The sequence below is a fragment of the Elephantulus edwardii genome, unplaced genomic scaffold, assembly GCF_000299155.1.
Source record: "Elephantulus edwardii isolate Elephantulus edwardi_28Jun2011 unplaced genomic scaffold, EleEdw1.0 scaffold00146, whole genome shotgun sequence".
Taxonomy (NCBI): domain Eukaryota; kingdom Metazoa; phylum Chordata; class Mammalia; order Macroscelidea; family Macroscelididae; genus Elephantulus; species Elephantulus edwardii.
The window spans coordinates 6,536,396-6,556,183 of record NW_006399896.1 but is presented as its reverse complement, the minus strand read 5'-3'; the positions used below and the strand labels follow the sequence as shown (position 1 = coordinate 6,556,183).

Here is a 19,788-nt window from a genome sequence, read left to right as displayed (position 1 = left end):
TGTCAGTTTGCTGTACTGAGGTAACTTGTGGTTGCTGTGATGCTGAACACTGTGCCACTGGTGTGTCAAATGCCATAATGGTTTACCATGGTGGACAGAGTTTGGTAGAGCTCCAAATTAAGATAGGCTTGGAATCAGTATTGCATCTACTTCCTAAACAACATGCCTTTGAACACTAGAGAAGTTACTGTAGTCATAGAACAGGGTTCAGATCTTTTGTTCATAGAGTTGCTATGAGTCGTGCTCAACTTGACATCACTTAACAACAACGACAACTATTTATTAACGAGCAAGGCTTTTAGACTTACTTCTCCTTGGACACACCCCTAATATGGTCCCACTGACCAGCAGTCTTAGTGTACTAGCCTTGAACCTAGAAGACCCCGGAAGTGATGCAGCCCTCTGTGGGCACAGATCTTCTTCAGTCACTCCAAGTCTTCACAAAGCTTGTTGTCCAGACCATTGGCCAGAACCTGACTGTATTTCCTATCCTTCACATCTTTTTGTCTGTCCAAGATCCAGTATGGAATTTTGTCCTTGCATGGATTCTACATAATGGTGGTCACTCTCTCCATCTCCTCCTCAGTGAGCTCTCTTGCCTACTTGATGAGGTCAGTGTCTGCTTTCCTCACCACCATGTGAGCACGTCTTCACCCTACACCCTTAATGGCAGTGATAGCATAGGCTATTTTCCGCTTCTCATCAAAGTTAGTGTTGAGTATTTGCAAAATGTGCTGGAACTTAAGCAACAGCAGTGTATAGACCTCCGATGAAAGAGCTATTTTATATTTCTTGAATTCTACAGCCAGATGCACACCCATGTTTATTGTGGCTTTGTCCCCAATAGCAAGGAGTTGGAAACAACCTAAGTGCCTATCAACAAACGACTGGATAGAGAAGCTGTGGAATACTATGCTGCATTGAAAAACAAGGAACTCATGCAATATTATTCAAAATGAGTGACCCTGGAGACATTATGCTGAGTGAAGTCTCTCAGTCACAAAAGGACAAATTCTGCATGGTTCCACTGTTGTAAAACAGGACTGACATCGGGGTTGGGGGGAGACTGGGAAAGATGAATTCAATAATGTATACTGCATTGAAACAGATGAGGGAGAAAACTATTTAAAAGAGATATGTGATTAGGTATTTTTGTCATGACAGGAGTCTAGAGAGAAGACTACATAGTGGAGTGGACCTGGGGGGGGGGGGATTGTAAAACAATGAAAAAATTTTTCTTTTACTTTTCCAAGACTGTAGTGTACTAAGGTAGAGGGTTGGGAGGGGAGAAAAGTGCAACAATAAATGAATGGAAATCCAAAGTGTCTGTAAATTTTTACTGAAATTAATAATACATTTTAAAAAAAATCTACAACCAGTCAAGAAATCAAAAGATGAATTGCATTAGGAAAATGTGCTATCGGGGATCTCTCCAGAGTGCTGAAGAGCAACGATGTCAGTCTAGAGACTAAGATGCGCCCGATCCATTGTCTTCACAGTTACTTTTGAGCTGGACAGTGACGATGAGATGACAGGAGAATCGATGCCTTTTGAGTTGTGAAACTGGAGAGGAGTCTGTGGGAGGAACATCCCATAGCCATATAAACTGAGCAGTATAAAAATTAAAAACTAATTTTTATTAAAAGGCCTTTGTCAGCAGTGTGAAGAGACAGACTATAAATTGGGGGAAGGTTAATTGGGAAACACGTATCTAATGAGGGTTTGATATCCAGAATATAAAAGAAACTCTTTAACAAAGGAGTTGAACAAGTTTATCTTCAAAGAAGCACCTTCATCTTGCATACTTTGAGCATGTTGCTAGGAGAGGCTGTTCTTTGGAGACGGACATCATGCTTGGAATGGTAGAGGATCAGCGAAGGAGGGGAAGACTTAGAAGCACGTGAATTGACATGGTGACTGCAGCAGTGGGCTCGAGTGCCAGAGATGATGAGATGACACAGGATAGGACAGGGTTCAACTGTGTTCACAGGGCTGCTGTGAATCATACTATAAAGCACCTAACACAACAATTGATGGCTTAGTAGTAAGATGTTGCACTGCCAACCCACAGGCACATGGTTTGAATCTACCAGGTGGTCTGGGGAAAAACAGGCAATCTCCTCCTGTGTGATTTAGTCTCTGAAAACCAGCTGGAGGGTTAACTATGAGTCACTTTCCACTTGACAGTACAAACAGCCACCACCCATTTCTACTCCCTTCAAGCATACCCAGGCATTCACCCACAGCCAGGACCTTGTTCCCTTTAAAGCCAGGCCTTTGATGTCCCCAGCCTTCTCCTTCCTCTGTTTTAGCCTCAGATCTAAGAATCCATGTCAAAAATGTGATTCTGAACCATCACCTGTATACTTTTTCTAAGACTTTTTTAAAGTCTTCCTTACCTCTCTGCCATTGATCTGTGCTGAGTTGGTGTTCATGTATCAGTCTGAAATGGTCATCATGGGACTGTCAGAACCTTCCTAACTCCAGGGTGTTGATGCCAGTCAGGATCAAACCTGAAGCTGAGTCTCAGATAGCATCTGCTCTTCTAACTAGTGCTAACACTAGCTGTCCTATCCACACACTCCCTCTGCTCTGCTGGGTTGAGAATCTGTTGCAGTGGTCCCACAGAACTCACCACCATGCTTACAGTTAAGTAATTTCATAAACACCCCGGAGTGAAGAACGTGAGCTGACAGTGCAGACTAGCTCCAACCCCTCCCATCTCTGCAGACATACGGCCCTGTCCTGCCCTGCACACCCCCTGGCAGCCTTGCTGGTCACTTCTCAAGCCCCTCGGGACAGGTCTCTGCCCTTTGAATCCCTGTCATCAGGATTATCAGTCCTAAAATGACATTTGTGCTGTCATCCCGAAGGCCTTGCACCTCTGTGGCAGGTCTCATCCACCAGCAGCTCCACACTAGAAAGATGGCGCAGTCTCCTTCTGTGCAATTTACAGCCTCAGAACACCTGCTGGAGGGTCAGCTAGGAGTGGATCTCCCTGGACAGCAGTGAGTTCTGAGAATTTTTCTGCACAGACCTGGCTCACAGCTGGCATAGCAGCTTGGCCTGCCTACAGAGCAGCACTCCCAGCAGCAGGTGTCAGGGTCCTTGCTGGCCCTGCTGCAGGGCCCCTTTGAGCTTAGAACCCTTCGCTTGATAGTCCAGCAGCCACAGGTCCGCAACCATCTTATCTCTCTCGGCTTCTCATCCCTTCGCTTTTCATTCTGACTCTGAGGGCTAGCCTCTGAGGGGTTGGCTGCAGAGGAGCAAACCCCTGGTAAGTTTCAGGGCATAGCCCTTCTGACAGCTGCATCAGTGTCATTTTTAAGCAGACCATTCTTTCTCTATTCAGTGGACTTAGTATCCTTGTTGAAAACAAATTAACCATAGATATATGGGTTTATTTTTGGATCCTAACTTCTATTCCCTTGGCCTTTGTTTCCTTGTTACAGTGTTACCAAGTACATTTTGAAGTCAGTGTAGGTACTCTTGCCCTGTTTTCTTCAAGAATACTTTAGGGGAAGCATAATACTTGGTATGTTTAGGTCCCCCTGTTGTTCCATTTTCTGCAGAAGCTTTTGGAATTTTTATGATAATAGCATTAAAAGTATGTATGGCTTTGAGAAATAGCGACATCTTATCAGTATTATCCCAGTCCATGAGCACTAAATGTTCTACTTATTTAAGGCTTCTTTAATATTTTCCTTAATGTTTTACGGTTTCACGTGTGCAAATATTTCATCTCCCTGGTTAAGTCTTTTCCCTAGTACTTTCTCATTAGCTATTTTATTCTTTTAGCTGCTGTCATAAATGGAAATATTCCTTTCATAATTTTTTTTTAAAGTCTGCTTTTCTCTGCTTCTCGGAGGTGCTCATAGTCTGTTGTCCTTCCAGTTCATGAGGGAGATGGCAGGCGCGTGGCAGATGACGGTGGAGCAGAAGCTCGGTCTGTTTTCTGCAGAGATAAAGGAAGCCGACCCTCTGGCGGCCTCAGAAGCAAGTCAGCCAAAGCCCTGTCCCCCTGAGGTGACACCACACTACATCTGGATCGACGTGAGTGCCTTTGTCCCTTCCTCTGTGGGGTGAAGGCTCAGTGGCCCTCAGGAAGGCATCTTTCCATGAGAAGAGGGGAGACTCATAGCCTTCTGCCTAGCAACTTCTGGGCCACTGCAGGCCCTCCATCCCATGCCTTGCCCCAGGGAGGTGCAGCCACCTCTAGCGCTAGGCTGCCTGTGTCCACCATGGCCACAGCACGTCCTGTTTCCCTCCCTCCATAGTTCCTGGCACAGCGCTTTGAGATTGCCAAGTACTGCAGCTCTGATCAAGTGGAGATCTTCTCGGGCCTCCTGCAGCGCTCCATGTCCCTGAACATCGGCGGGGCCAAGGGGAGCATGAATCGCCATGTGGCGGCCATCGGGCCCCGCTTCAAGTGAGAGCCTGTCCTGGGAACCAGCACGGGGGCCTCCCTTGGGCGTACCACGTATGGGGACGAAGGGCAGAAGGCGGCCGGTGATCCTTGTAACAGTGGGGAGGTCTTCCTGGCCACTGGCCTGGTATTACACCTGTACCAGTGCCACTTCCCTCCTAGAGCGCCAGCCAACGTGACTGTCCTCAACCCTGCACCCCCTTCTCTGAGTCCTTAGTACTTTCTCCACAATATCATCTCCCTCCAAAGGTCTCTGCTCCCAGTGCCCTTTCTCTGCTGAGGCATCTTCTCCTGAGGGCACATGCCCTGATGCTTCCTCAGGCTTACTGGTGTCCGGTGCAGCTTTATCTGGATTGACAAAGATCTCCCACAGTTGGCCATTTAAAACAGAAGATGACCAGGTTCCCAGTACACGCTTGATTCCCTGGAGCGACCAGGGCAGGAATGACCAGAGCTTTTTCCAAGCACAGGGAAGAGGCCAGGCACCAGGTGCATTTGCAGGGGTGGAGTAAAGGGGCTGCCATAGCTTCAGGCAGTGCAGGAGCACGAAGGACATACCACACAAAGGGCAGAGCACCCTGCTCAAGGTGAAGACAAGGAACTTGTGTGGGGTGATCAGTGAGCACAAGGCTTAAGGGCAGCCTTGCTGCCCAGGGACTCCCCTGTGCCCAGCAGGTGAAGCGAGGCTACACGTGAGGCAGGAAGGTAGACTGGCCAGACTTGTTCAGGGTCTGTGGGTGAAGTCAGCGGGGACCCGAAGAGGCCTTTGTCCTATTCTGTGGCTCCCATTAGAGAGCTTTGGGCTCCCAACAATCCCCCTGCAGTGAGTGTCCTCTCAGGTACTGCTCCCTGAACTTGGAATGAAGAGGTCAGCTTCCAGCCTGTCAACAAGTATATATATGATTTGTAGCAAAAAGGGCCCCCCAACCTGCCACATTGCTACAGATATTGGCATGGGGTCAGCCTCATTTACCATCATCTCAGGCTGTCCAGGGTGTATACCAGTGCCGAGCTATGGTCATTAGAGCACACTGCCCAAGGAGGCTTGGGCCTCCTGCTCTCAGCCTCCCTCCATGCTTCCCAGTGTAGGTGCTTTAGGAAAAGCAGTTGTTGTGAGGACCAAGGTTCAAGGACACAGCCTGGCTACCTTTCACATCACCTCCATCCTCCCTCTCCCCTCACTCCATCCTTTTCCCTCTTTCCATCCTCCTCTTTGTCCATCCTCCTTCCTCTCCTCACTCCACCTACTCTCCCCTCACTCCATCCTCCCTGATACTCACCTGTATCCTCCCTCTCCCTTCACTCATTCTCTTTCTCCCCTCCCCATCACAGCCCTGCTGTGGGATTTTTGCCTGTGTGAGCCCACTTGCTCACTCCCCTCAGAGTGGGCTCACATTTGCACCCCTGGCTGCAGTGAAAGTCTCTTGAGAGTGTCACCCTGTGTACCTCCAACCCCTTTTCCCCACACACTCACTTCCTACTTCCTGTTCTCAGCCCTAACAGACACTGCTCTCCTCTGCCCACCTACCCCCACACCTCTCCAGACCTCTCCTGTATGGCAGGCCCTCACTCTAAGATGGGTCCCTCTGGGGAACAGAACATGGCTTTTTACTAAGTTCAGCTTCCTCTTTCACCTCAGGATGTGAGCACCCTATTGTGGGATGGTGCCACTCCCCAGCTATCCCACCCTGTGCCCCCACTCAGCACTTGTCCCATAAAACACAACGTGGGCAATTTTGTTTTGTCGGGGTTTTTCGTTTTTGTTAAATATTCCCCATTCAGAGCTCTCCTGGGAATACTTTGCTAGCCCTCTTTCTGACTGATATTTGTGGCCAAGACTTTCACACAGATTGTTTCTCTCCAAACAAAAGTAAAAAAAAAAAATAAAGTAAAAGACAAGAGTCTTTATAGAAGCTGGGCTGAAACTTTGCTGTCTAATAAATGTGTGGGCTGTAAACACATGGCCTGCCCAGAAGCCCGGGTCTGGAGGTTAGGGTTTGGTAGGCATTCCCTCGGTCCTGCGTTCTGGTCCCATGGGCAGGGCACAAGAACAAGCCCATCCAAATGGTCCTGTTCCTCCCACAGGCTGCTCACGCTGGGGCTGGCCCTGCTGCATGCTGACGTGGTCCCCAATGCCACCATCCGCAACGTGCTCCGGGAGAAGATCTACTCAACCGCTTTTGACTACTTCAGGTACTGCCCATGTGTGGGCAAAGCATTCTGGGTCAGGCCAGTCGGCTCCTCCATGGTCCTAGCCCCTAGGACATCAGCATGCCTCGAGTATGTCCCTGCCTCTCTACCAGCAACCCCAGAAGCTCTGTGCTTGTGTCTCCCCGTGGTTCGTTAAAGTGGTTGGCATAAGTGATAAAAAATAGGGGTGGGAGCTTCATGCTGTAGCTTTGCACATGTGCAGCAAGCTGGGTTGTATGTCCCACTAGCATAGCTCTGTCTCAGCAGAATGGAATTGGCCTCCCTGTCGGGGTGGAGAAGGCAGAAACGAGGGGCCTCTAAAAGTCCCCACAGTCATGAGTGGGCCACTGCAGCCATTGTTGCTGATTGCTCACCAGTGTGCTAGGAGACCATCCCATCACTTGTAATGTGGCAGCGTCTAGTATCTGATCCTCAGCACTCACATGTCTCCTGTGCTGGTTCATAGTTGCCCCCCCAAGTTTCCTACTCAAGGAGAGAAGAGGCTACGGGAAGACATCAGCATCATGATTAAGTTCTGGATGGCTATGTTCTCCGACAAGAAGTACCTCACTGCCAGCCAACTCGTGCCCCCAGGTGAGCGTTATTCTCAGCAGGCAGCTCCATGTGGAGGGTGACAGGGAAGCGAGGTGGAGGTGTGAAACAGGCTCCTGAGAAGTAAGGCAGAAGAGCTTCCAGATCCTAGCTGGGCCCTGAACTCCTGAGCCTGCTTGCTCCCTCCCTGGGTGAGGGGCCTGGTTTCATCAATAGAGCCCAAACAGAAAGCCGTGGATGAGCCAGGAGGGCTCTAGACAGACAAGCCTTCTCCAAGAGCAGTCACGTGGGCCTGGATGGGTCACCAGTCATGCTGAATGTGGGTGAAGAAGGTGAGTTCATGCTCAGCTAGGCAGTAAACTTCCAAATTGACAGGTCGTTTTAGTGTCAGGCCTGTAAGGGCACTACTTGCAGACAAGCCAGAATGCAGAGTCCAGAAGAGCTGGTTGTAGGGGCTGGCTGGGCTGGGCCAGTACCCTCTGGACAGAAGACGCCAGAGTCAAGGAGGATATGCTGAGCATTAACCCCCACAAGAGCAGAGCTGTCTTGTTCTCGTGGTATTCCTTGCAGAAGGGTGAAGTGCTGCCGGGTGCTGTCCCATGGTCACAGCAGGTGAGAGCCCTGTGACCCCTGGTCTTTTCTCTGGCAGGTGTTCAGAAGCAGAGCTCCAACCTTTCCTCCTGGCTCACTTTCATCTGGTAGTTCCACTGAAACCCAATTAGCATCAGCAAGAGATAGGCCTTACCTGACGCATGCTGAATTTCCGCACAGGAAATGGACTGGCCAGGAACCGAACCTGAATCTTCCACATAGAAGGTGTAAATCCAGCCACCGTACCAACAGTATCTCCCAGGAGCCAATGGCAGGCCGCAGTGTAGAGATAAGTTTGTGAAGGCTGGCTTAACAGGCAGCTTCGCAAGAAGGAAAAGGAAACCTGAAATCCTAGACAGAAGTGCTCAGTCTGCATTCTGAGCGGGCCATGTGATCTCTGATGGCCGAGACCTCATGGACACCAAGGAAATGCAACGTTAGTGTAGTTTGTCAAGAAAAGGATGATTTTTATTTGGTGCTACTTTAAAGGCAAGAATGGTTGGTAGAGAGTTAGAAGATTCCATCTAAAATGGTTGAAAGAAAACTTGTCAGATGGCTGGAAAACTCCCTCTGTTAGATAGCCTTTTCTGCTGAATTGTCTCCACCATGCACCTCCCTCCCTAGTCTCTACCATGAAGGCCTGTTGAGGGTCTCGTGCTGACCACTGCGCTCTCATGGCCATCCAGTACACTGTCACGTGCCCCTCTTTGCAGACTCAATGTTGTTTTTGTTTTCAGATAACCAGGACACACGGAGCAACCTCGATATCACAGTCGGCTCTAGGCAGCAGGCCACACAGGGCTGGATCAACACATACCCACTGTCCAGTGGCATGTCCACCATCTCCAAAAAATCGGGTGAGTGGGCATGCGGTCCTCACCCAGCATGTGGAGGTGTGCAGAAAGAATGTAAGGGTGTGCTTCTGCTGGATTCTAAAAACACGGGGTGCAGAGGGGACTCTGAGAACATGCCTATGCTTGTCTCTGCTCTCAAGGGATGTCCAAGAAGACCAACCGGGGCTCCCAGCTGCACAAGTACTACATGAAGCGCCGGACACTGCTGCTGTCGCTGCTGGTGGGTCCCAGGCGCAGCACCTCCTTCATGCCCACACTGCCCCTGGCCCTGAGGCAGAAACATAGGACTTCTGGTCATCTCCGCAGGCCACCGAGATCGAGCGCCTCATCACCTGGTACAACCCTCTCTCGGCCCCTGAGCTGGAGCTGGACCAGGCAGGGGAGAGCAGTGTGGCCAACTGGCGATCCAAGTACATCAGCCTGAGTGAGAAGCAGTGGAAAGACAATGTGAACCTGGCCTGGAGCATCTCACCTCACCTTGCTGTGCAGCTGCCAGCCCGGTGAGTCCCAAGTCACATAAGCCCTACAACACAGCACAAGGTGGTGCAGCTGCAGCACAAGGTGGTGGTCAGGGTACCCGAGGGCCATCCCCTGTGCTGGAACAGCACAGCAGCCCAGCAGAACAGCAGCCGCCCACAGTGACAGCTCCCTGGTGCCAGGGGAGCCATAGCGGGGTAGAGCAGGGTCACGGTCTCATTCAGTGGAGGCACGGAGGCTGCTGCCCCACAGGAGGTGGGTGTGGGTTCTTCCCACATGCCAGCTGCCAACATGGCAGTGGGCAGAAGGCATAGTTCTGCTGGCAGCTGATCCTTAAGAGTTTTTCTTCACAGGCTCAGGAATCTTAGACTGATGGGTCTTGAAAGGGATTTCAGACAAACACCCGCTGCAGAAATCTCACCAGACAGTCCTTAGCCAGGGTAGACACTTCCTCAGACCCAGCTCCAATCCCATCTCTGTGACCCTGAGCTTAAAGAGTGTCCCCTGCCTTGGGAGAGCCAAGCCTGGAGGAGCAGCTAGGAGGGTCAGGGCAAGGGGCAGTGGTGCCAGAAGGGGTATATAGCGTAGGAACTGGAAAAGGAGGCCTTCCTGGGAGTACTGAGTACCAGGTACAGCCGGTACTTGGCATGGCTGGTCATGATATTTATCATAAGCTCTGTCAATCAAACTTGTTATTGTTGTGTTCTGTCGAGTCAGAACTGATCTCCAGCTGGTTTTCAGAGGCAGTAGCTAGTACGAGAGGAGACTGCCCATCCTTTTCTCAAGGAGCTGGTAGATTTGAACCGTGTGCCTTTGGGTTGCAGTGCAGCAGCTCCTTACCACTAGGCCACCAGCGTTCCCTTCAGATTTAACAGTGTGACCCTCCAAGGGCCGCCTCAGCTGACCTGAAGCCCTCCAGCACAGTGCTATCCACTGTCCTGACCAGGCAAGGGCTCCTCTTCTGACAAAGAGCCCCTCACCTGCCCCACTGTGTGCTGCAGGTTTAAGAACACAGAAGCCATTGGCAACGAGGTGACCCGTCTGGTCCGGTTGGACCCAGGAGCTGTTAGTGATGTTCCTGAGGCTATCAAGGTAGTGTGCGGGACCTGGGGGGCCTGAGTGCACCAGGTGGGGTGAAGCTGCCTCTTCCTCCTCCCTTCTCCAGTGCTGGTACAGAGCATATGTCACATTTACAGCCATCACTGGCTGGCATTTGCAAGTTGATTGCCAGTTTCTAGCTAGTTCATCTTAACTGGAAAACACCCCTGAAGCCTGCCTGTGGGTGAGGCTGTGGTGCCTGCCCAGCACCTTCCCAGCCCTCACAGCCCTTGTTCTGAGACGAGTGATTATGTGATGATGCAGATTCAGGCAAGGTCCTGTAGGTACAGTTGTTTTGATTCAGAAGCAGCTCGGACAGCGCATCAGCAACACTGCATTACAATAGAAAACATACCACCATGATTTAGGTACAGTATAGCACAGCAGGCGCCTTCTCCTGGGTGATTTAACTTCACACTGTGTGGTAACCACATTCTGCATGCCTTTCCCCTATCCTGGCCATGAGCCTTGACCTTTTTTCCTGAAGTCACCCATTCCTCCTCTCTGTTCTCAGTTCCTGGTCACCTGGCACACCATAGATGCCGATGCCCCTGAGCTCAGTCATGTGCTCTGCTGGGCACCCACGGACCCGCCCACTGGCCTCTCGTACTTCTCCAGCTTGTACCCACCACACCCCCTTACTGCACAGTACGGGGTCAAGGTCCTGAGATCCTTCCCGCCGGTGAGCCCAGCCCTGCCTGGCCCGCCAGGGGACCTGGGGGGACTGCTCCACGCCAGAAGGGTGTAGTGGGTAAAGAGGAACTGTTCTCCTGGTAGAACACCAAGTAGTCAGTGTTGTCACGGACAGGTCTCATTCAAGGGCATTCCCTAAATGTATTTGTTCTTTAACCGTGATTAGATAGTTTAAAAGCAAAGTTTTCTGGAGCATAGCCCGGGAGAGTAGGGGTCTGGAAGTCCACTTCTTTGTGGCCCAAGCTCTGTGAGGCATTTCCAAGCTAACAAGCCCAAAAAGCCCTCGCCACCTCCCACTGGGCACGAGAGTCTCATCCTGTGAGCACAGCTGCCCCTTGAGCTGTCCTGAGCTATTGTGTCCAGGTGCCCGGTGAAGTTAGCAGGGTGTGGAGTGAAGCAGGGACAGTCACATTTGGTTCGAGGGACCCTTCACAGCTTTGACAGCCACTTTCTCCCATCACTACAGGACGCAATCCTATTCTACATCCCACAGATTGTGCAGGCCCTCAGGTACGACAAGGTGAGGCTACCAGCAGCGCCTGCTGCCATCCTGTCTCTGTTCCTGGGCTGTGCCACACAACGACGCTGCCTGACCTGATCCTCCATGCCCAAATGTGATGCCCCTTCAGGGCCCTTATAATCCCCACTGCCAGGGTCTGACACCCCTCTGTGTTCCCAGTGCCAGAGTCTGACACCTCTGCTCATCCTTGTTGTCCCAGTGCCAGGTTCTGACACCCCTCTGTGGTCCCCATGCTCCTAATGTTTAGGATCTGCCACCAATCTGTGTTCCTGATGTTTGAGATCTGATACCCCTTTGCTTTGTTCTGTCCTGGACTGTCCTAAGGACCCATCTTGCTCTTCCCACAACAGAGAAGTGCTCTGAAGGTCGCTAGTGGCCTCTGGGGGTGGAAGGGTGGGGGGCAGTCAGCCTCCTCAAGCACATGGTTTTCACAGGTGACTGAGCTTCCTGGGGCCCAGCTCTCACCTCTCAGGGAGATGGGGTGAGGTAGTATGCATGGAGGGAGACACAGGGAGACTGGCCTGAGCAAGGTGCTCCAGGTCAGCATGCTGGAGTGCCTACCCTCTCCCCATCCCCACTGATGCAGGCCCCTCATGGCCCCCCTGATGCCCTGAGACCCTCAGTGTCCTGCCTGAACCCACCCTGTCCACCTGTGCACTGCCTCTTATCCACCACCAGAGTGGGGGCTTCTCCAGGAGGTTTTCTGGAAATAGTTACCCCAAAACCCTTCATCACCTAGGACATGGTGACAAAACCTGACCACTCATGAGTGGCAGGAAGTGACCAAGTAGGGGAGGGAGAGAGGTTCTGAAGACCATGAGAGTAGATGTCGCTTCTGCATTAGAGAGTGCTGCAACATGACCAGCAATTTAGACCATTTACCTAAACAACCAACTTAGAAATGTGTTTTTAGTACCTAATTTCCTCATTTCTTGGACTTGACCAAAGTTCCCACTTATTATACCTGCCCACCCACAGTCCTAGCTAGTGGGATTCAGCAAGATACAGACCCTGTCCACTTACCTATGCACAGTCCCAGCTAGTGGGAGTCAGCATGGTCCCAGCCCAGTTTCCCCAAACCTGCCCACCCACCTCCCTACCTTCCAACAGTTCCAGCTCCCCTATGCCCCCACAGACCTACTCACTCACATACCCACAGTCCCAGCTTATGGGAGTCCACATGGCTCCAGGCCCCCACAGGCCTGCGTAAATACCCACTCACAGTCCCAGCTCGTGAGAGTCAGCATGACCCCAGTTCAGCTCCCCAGACCCCCACAGACCCTGCCCACAGGTGGGCCCCTGTCCGCAGTTTCACATCTTACCAGATTTCTAAGCATTGGGAGTTCATTGTTTCTCAGGGTTAGAACGTGGAGATGCCAGGCCTGGCTGATGCCTTCTCCCCACAGATGGGCTATGTTCGGGAGTACATCCTGTGGGCAGCATCCAAATCCCAGCTGCTGGCCCACCAGTTCATCTGGAACATGAAAACTAACATTTATCTGGACGAAGAGGGCCACCAGAAGGATCGTGAGTACCTCATTTACATAGCACCTTCTCAGTTGGGCCTCCAGTATCTTCCCTAGGCCCTGGGGCGTCCCCTGGTGATCTTGACCACTTTTCTCCAGCACAGCCAGTAGCAGCTGCCCTAGCACACAGAAAGACTCCCCTCAGCCACTCTGCAGACACCCACTGTCCGCCCTGCTCTGCCCCATCCTGCCGCTGCCTCAGGTCACAGCCCCTGCTGATAGTGAGCTGCTACTCTTGGGCTGGACACACCCCAGGTGTAGAGGGGTACAGGGTGGTCATTCTTGTGTAAAAATGACTGTTTTCCAAAATAAAAACATAAAGACAGTTATTTCACATCTTTGCCAGTCTCATTTGTGTCTGGCTCCATTGAGAAAGGATTCTCCTCCTGCTTCTGCATCTAATCTGTTGTAAGGTGTTCTTTGGGTGAAGTGCCTCGAGGGAAATCTAGCCTAGTCCAAATGGAAGGCGTAGGTCAGTAAGTTACAAAGATCTGCCACATGTTGACACATTTCATTATACAGCATCGCAGTGTCATGTTTGCTAATATCCCGACTCGTTTAGGAAAGTTCTGTGCTGGGAAGCCGGCGAGCTCACAGTTGCCAGCATCTTAAGATGGAGCAAAGTTGTCCTCTCCTCTCGAGCTAGAAAAGACTCAGTGGCAATGAGTGCAGTTTGTCTGGCTAACTCCATTTCTTCTCAAGACAGTGTTACGCACATAACAAAGGCTGAATAGCTACATATTCTTTGGCCTAGCTGAGCAGGACAAACTGTTTTCAAATGAAAATGAAGCACTGAAAACCCAACTTGTTTAGCTGACACAGTTCTTTTTATTGTTGTTATTGTTAGGTGCTGTTGAGTCAAGTATGACTCAATGATTCTGTCCTGTGCCATCCTCATCATCTCTGATACATGTGAGCCCATTGCACAGTCACCTTGTCAATCTAGATGGAGGTCTTCCTCTCTTTCACTGACCTTCCACCTTTCCAAACATAGTATCCTTCTTTTTCCAAGGAATAGCCTCTCCTAAGCAAACATGCCTAAAGTATGAGAGACGGAGCTTTGCCATCCTTGCCTCCAAGGAGCGCTCAGGCTGTTTGTTCTTTTGGCAGTCCGTGGGATATTCAGTACTCTTCAGTGCCACAACTCAGAGGCCTCATTTGTTCATCTGTCACACTTATGCCTTTCTTCAATTCTCAGATGCATAGCAAGTAATTGAAAAGACCAAGACCTGAATTATGTACTCCTTAGCCCTCAAGCTAACATCATTGCTCTTCAGTATTTTGGAAAGGTCCTGACAACAGACTTGCCCAACTCCCTATGTCACCTTATCTCTGGACTGCAAATCCAAGCAAGATGAAAAATCATCAGCGGTTTCAATCCTTTCTCCATCTGTCATGTTGCCGCCCCTGGCCCAGTGGTGAGGACTTTTGTCTTCTTGATGTCAAGGTGCAATCAGTGCTAAAGGCTGTTGTCTTTGATCTTCTGTAACAAGCACTTCAGGTCCACTTTGTTTATAACAAGCAAGGTTGTGTCATCTGCATAACACATTCTCATGCCACATCCTTCCTTCTAGAGATTGGCTTCACAAACTATTTGCTTAGCATACAGATTGAATAGTTATAGAGAATGAATACAACACTGACCATACCCCTCTTGATTTGAAACCTTCCAGTGTTCCCTTGTTCAGTTCAGACAGTAGCTTCTTGGTCTAGGTATAGATTTTGTATGAGCACAATTAAGTGTTCTGGGATTTCCATTCTTCTCAATATTAGCCAGAGTTTGTTGTGATCCACACAGTCAAATGCCATTGCATAGTCAATAAGACACATTAATACAGAAAAAAAAACACAAGATAGACATTTTTCTGATATTCTCAACTTTCATGCAGGGCCCAATTGAACATCAGTAGTGAGATCGCTGGTGCCACAGCCTCTTCTGCTTTTTTTTTCCCCCCCCATCAGACTGTAAAATGTTTTGGCCTGTTTCCATGAGGAAACTTAGTGGAGCATGATGTTCTCTGAGAGAACAATGTGTGGCACCAGGAGACGGGCTGCAGCCCCAATCCTGGAATGGGTCCTGAAAGGGTCAGCTGTGCCCCAGCTACAGAAACTGAGTCCCAGCTGCAGACTGGACACCTTCACAAGTTCTTTCACCCTCCTGGACACCTACAAGGATGCAGTAATTGAGCCTCATGCGGGCGATGTTACCCAGCCTGAGGACAGTAATCAGCTCCATGTGACCCGCAGATGCAGTCAGTCAGCCGGCAGATGTGAGCCTTGGGACCCTCCCTGTAAATGAGGTTGCATGGGTTCCTGGCCTTGAGAAAGAAGTGTGTCATGAAGAGCTCGCCAAAACCACCCTAGCTGGGCCAGAAGGGCAGTGGGGTGTAAAGGTGCAAGCCGTCTGCCCAGTACACATCTCCACCCAGGTAGTCTCCTTCACTCTCCGGTCCGATACTGTGTATCCACAGATGGTGGTCAGGCTGCCCAGGTGAAACCGATTGGCAGTACTTGATAATTTATCACCAGTGGGCACCAACATCCCATGCCAGAGAGAGGCCAAGATGACCAAGTCCAACACTGACTGGAGCTCAGAGTCCTCCTTGAGGAAGCTCATATCTCCACCAGTGTAGCCCAACAGCTCCTGGTTCATTTTCAGCAGGTCTCCTTTTCCTGGTACGATGGAGGGATTCTGAGAGTTGAAGACCATCAAGGGCGAAAGTGATGACTTGAGGGAGTGTCCACTTTCCTTCCAAATAGCAAAGGAGGCCATTCCCTAGAGGCAGCCCAGCTCTCTCCACAGATCTCCCCACTTCACCATGTGGCTGGTCTTCCAGACCAGAAAACTATACTCAGCCCACACTCCTTGATCTGTCCCAAAGCTCCAAGGGAGCTGTCTAGTAACCTCTTAAGTGTACAGAGAATATCAAAGTTCCCAGGCTCATTCCATAAGAAAACTGAAAAGTCACCTTTTCGGCACAGCCAAGGAGATTCAGAAGTTTGAGGCCACAGACTGTACTGCCTTCATTGTTCCCAACCGTAGTGTTAAAACTACCTGTTAATCTCCTTACAGTGCAGTCACTTCAAATGTAACATCTAAACCATTTGGAAGTGCATCATCACCTTGACATGTAGTGATCAAAACATCTGCTTATCTAAATATTCCCAGATGGAGCAGTTTTTCCCAAGCCTCTTGAGATTTCCACATGACATCAATGAGGTTTTTAGCCTTAAAAACATCTCCTGTTTCATATGTGATGATAGCATCTTTTGTCCTTCCAAGTGCATCAGAATGAGCATACTGAACAACCTTGATCTCCAGAATCTCCTGTTTAGCTTCAAGCTCAACTTCAACGAACTCTTGGCTTCTCCTAACACTCCAAAATCCTACTAAAAGAGGCTCCAGACTCTGGGTATGCATGGTCCCCATGCTTCCCTCCGTAGCATCTTCTAAACCCAGCTTGAACTTCTGGCAGTTCCCTGTCAGTGAACTTGTTCTAGCCATTTTTGAATGATCATCAACAATATTTTGCCTATATGTGACATTAATGGTGGTGGTGGTTGTTATGTGCCATCGAGTCACTTGCAACACATAGCGACCCTATGTACAACAGCCCTGAAACCTGCTCTATCCTGTGCCAACTTTACTGTCTCCAACACACTCTCCTCCATTATCCCAGTCCCTGTATCAATCCATCTCATCTATGGTCTCCCTCTCTTTCTCCATCCCTTCACCCTTCCAAGCATGATGTCCCTCTCCAAGGAGCAGTCCTTCTTGCAGCATGCCTCAGAATTCTTGCCTCCAGGGAGCAGGCTGGCTTCACCCTCTCTAGAATAAACTTGTTTGTTCTTCTTGACAGTCAAAACTCTTCTCCAGCACCACAGCTCAAAGGCATCTCTTTCTATCATCCCTAGTCATTGTCCCGCTCTCTGATGAATACCAACCAATTGCGAAGACTGTGGCCCGGATCAGGTGCTCCTTAGTCACCAGACTGACATTGCTGTTCTTCTGTACTCTGGAGAGGTTCATGACAGCCAACTTTCCCCAATTTGTGTCTTGATTTCCTAGCTGCTGGTACCAAGAGTATTGATTGTGGAACCATGCAGACTAAGTCTGTTAACAATCTAAATCTCTCCATGTTCTGTTGGACCACCTATCTTGGACATGGGAACAGATATGAATCTCTTCCAGTCAGTTGGCCAGTCAGCTATCATCCAAATTTCCTGGCATAGACTGGTGAGCACATCTAGAGTTGCATCTGTTACTTGAAAAATATCAGACGGCAGCCCATCTATTTTTGGTTCCTTATTTCTTAAGCTCAAGGAACTAAATTCAAGGAAAAAATTCAAACCTCGAGTTGCTATAATCAAGGATGCTTTAGGCAGAATATTAAATAATCCAGGAAGTATTAAAAGAAGATGGAGAGAATATACAGAGTCACTCTACCGAAAGAAATTGGCAGACACAGAAGAATTTAATGAAATAACATATGAGCAAGAGCCTATAGTGAGGAAGGAAGAAGTTCAAGCTGCTTTGAAGGAAATAGCAAAAAATAAGGCCCCAGGATTAGATGGTATACCACTTGACGTATTTCAGCTGACAGATACTGCCCTGGATGTGATCACCAAGTTGTGCCAAGAAATCTGGAGAACAACCACTTTGCCAACTGACTGGAAGAGATCTATATTTGTTCCCATTCCAAAGAAGGGTAACCCAACAGAGTGTGGAAACTATATAGAACAGTATCATTGATTTCACATGCAAGCAAAATTCTGCTGAAGATAATCCAAAAACAACTGGAACAGCACATCAGCAGAATACTGCCAGAAGTCCAGGCTGGGTTTAGAAGGGGTCGTGGTGCTAGGGATATTGTAGCTGATGTTAGATGGATCTTAGCTGAAAGCAGGGAATACCAGAAGAATGTCTGTGTTTCATTGACTATGCAAAGACATTTGACTGTGTGGATCATAACAAACTATGGCTGACTCTGAGAAGAATGGGAATCCCAGAACACTTGATCGTTCTAATGCAAAACCTATACTTGGACCAAGAGGCAGTTGTCAGAACAGAGGAGGGAAACACTGCATGGTTCAAAATTGGGAAAGGTGTACGCCAGGGATGTGTCTTATCTCCATACCTTTTCAACTTGTATGCAGAACAGATTATCCGGGAGTCTGGGCTCTATGAGAAGTGTGGCGTCAGAATTAGTGGAAGAGCTATTAACGATCTGCGTTATGCAGATGACACAGCCCTGCTTGCTGAAACTGAGGAGGACCTGAAGTGCAGCCTTCAGTGTGGATTGAGGCTCAATGTCAAGAAGACAAAAGATTCTCACCACTGGACCAATTGGCAGCATCAGGATGGATGGTGAAGAGATTGAGATTGTTAACAACTTTAGTCTGCTTGGCTCCACGGTCAACACTCTTGGCACCAGTAGCCAGGAAATCAAAAAATGTATTGCGATGGGAAAGTTGGCTGTTAGGGACCTCTCCAGGGTACTGAAGAGCAGTGGTGTCATTCTGGAGACTAAGGTGCGTCTGATAGGGGCTATGGTCTTTGTAATCACTTGTTATGCATCAGAGAGTTAGACAATGACTAGGCAGGATAAAAGGAGAATTGATGCCTTTGAGCTGTGGTGCTGGAGAAGAATATTGAATGTACCATGGACTGCCAGGAAAACAGATTCATCCTGCCAGGAAAACAGATTCATCCTGGTTAGGGTTAAAGCAGGCTGCTCCTTGGAGGCAAGTATTCTGGGGCTTCGTCTGACATACTTTGGGCATGTTGTAAGGAGGGACAGGTCCTTGGAGAGGGACATCATGCTTGGGAGGGTGGAGGGATGGTACAAGAGGGGGAAACCCTCTATGAGTTGGATTGATTGAGTGACTGCGGTAATCGGGATGGGTATTCAGAGGCAGTGCGATTGGCACAGGATAGAGCAGGGTTTAGGGCTGTTGTACATAGGGTCGCTATGAGTCACAAGCGACTCGATGGCACATAACAGCACAACAGCATTGTTTGGTAATATCTATAATGCAATTTGAACTTTTTCCTTTGTTACCATTGGTTCTTATTCATATACTACTTTGTGGAATTATTCAGTGTCAACCAGTTCTTTTTTTTTTTCCTTGTTGTATACCATCAAGTCAGGTCTGACTGGCACAAAGGAGATTGTCCCTCTTTCTCCAGCAGAGCATCTGGTGGATTCGAACCATGTGCCTTTGGGATGGCAGCACAGCTTTTTGCCACTTAGGCCACCTGCACTCGCTTACCGGTTCTTTTTAATATAGTGTCTCTAAGTATTTCTTCCATCTTATTTTTTTAAATGTTTTTTTATTGGCTTTCATATAATTCCTTTATTTTTCATTCATATACATTATGTTTATACAATCTTTCTTTTATAGTAGTTTTTAATTGGTTTGCTTACAAAATTTATATATGTTGTGTTTCACACAGTTCTTCATTCACGTTGAAAGATAAGAGAATAGGGATTAGTAAAATGGTTATTGTTACTAGAATAAAGGTGTGAAATATATTAATATATTCAAGTAGTTAAATATATTATAAAGATTAAATCTCTGCTCATCAAAAACTTTTTCTATCTTCTTTTTTTTTTTTTTTTAATTTTTTTTTTCTATCTTCTTTTCATACTTCAGGATTTTGCCGTTGGCATCTTTCAGTACTGCAACTTAAGGATTGAAAATGTTTTTCTGTTCTTTTAGCTTGAGAAATGCTAAGCCAGTTCTCTTTTTATTCTCTGATTCTAGTTCTTTATATATTCCGCTTTGTCTTCTCGAGCTGCCCCTTGAAACCTTCCATTCAGCTCTTTGTTGTTGTTGTTATGTGCCGTCGAGTCGTTT

At 48.7% G+C, this 19,788-nt stretch overlaps 1 protein-coding gene and 1 pseudogene across 1 annotated transcript in view; one reads left to right on the top strand and one right to left on the bottom strand.

The window, feature by feature from the left end:
- The window catches only part of PI4KA (phosphatidylinositol 4-kinase, catalytic, alpha), a 196,063-nt gene that overhangs the window by 166,654 nt on the left and 9,621 nt on the right, over nucleotides 1-19,788 (top strand). The window contains exons 33-43 of the mRNA XM_006894563.1: nucleotides 3,895-4,053; nucleotides 4,278-4,429; nucleotides 6,512-6,619; nucleotides 7,083-7,210; nucleotides 8,497-8,616; nucleotides 8,754-8,833; nucleotides 8,920-9,113; nucleotides 10,092-10,182; nucleotides 10,703-10,870; nucleotides 11,348-11,401; nucleotides 12,808-12,928. Coding sequence (XP_006894625.1) covers nucleotides 3,895-4,053; nucleotides 4,278-4,429; nucleotides 6,512-6,619; nucleotides 7,083-7,210; nucleotides 8,497-8,616; nucleotides 8,754-8,833; nucleotides 8,920-9,113; nucleotides 10,092-10,182; nucleotides 10,703-10,870; nucleotides 11,348-11,401; nucleotides 12,808-12,928 — 1,375 coding nt within the window. The remainder of the gene's footprint in view (nucleotides 1-3,894; nucleotides 4,054-4,277; nucleotides 4,430-6,511; nucleotides 6,620-7,082; nucleotides 7,211-8,496; nucleotides 8,617-8,753; nucleotides 8,834-8,919; nucleotides 9,114-10,091; nucleotides 10,183-10,702; nucleotides 10,871-11,347; nucleotides 11,402-12,807; nucleotides 12,929-19,788) is intronic.
- Nucleotides 15,029-16,357, bottom strand: LOC102854323 (annotated as a pseudogene).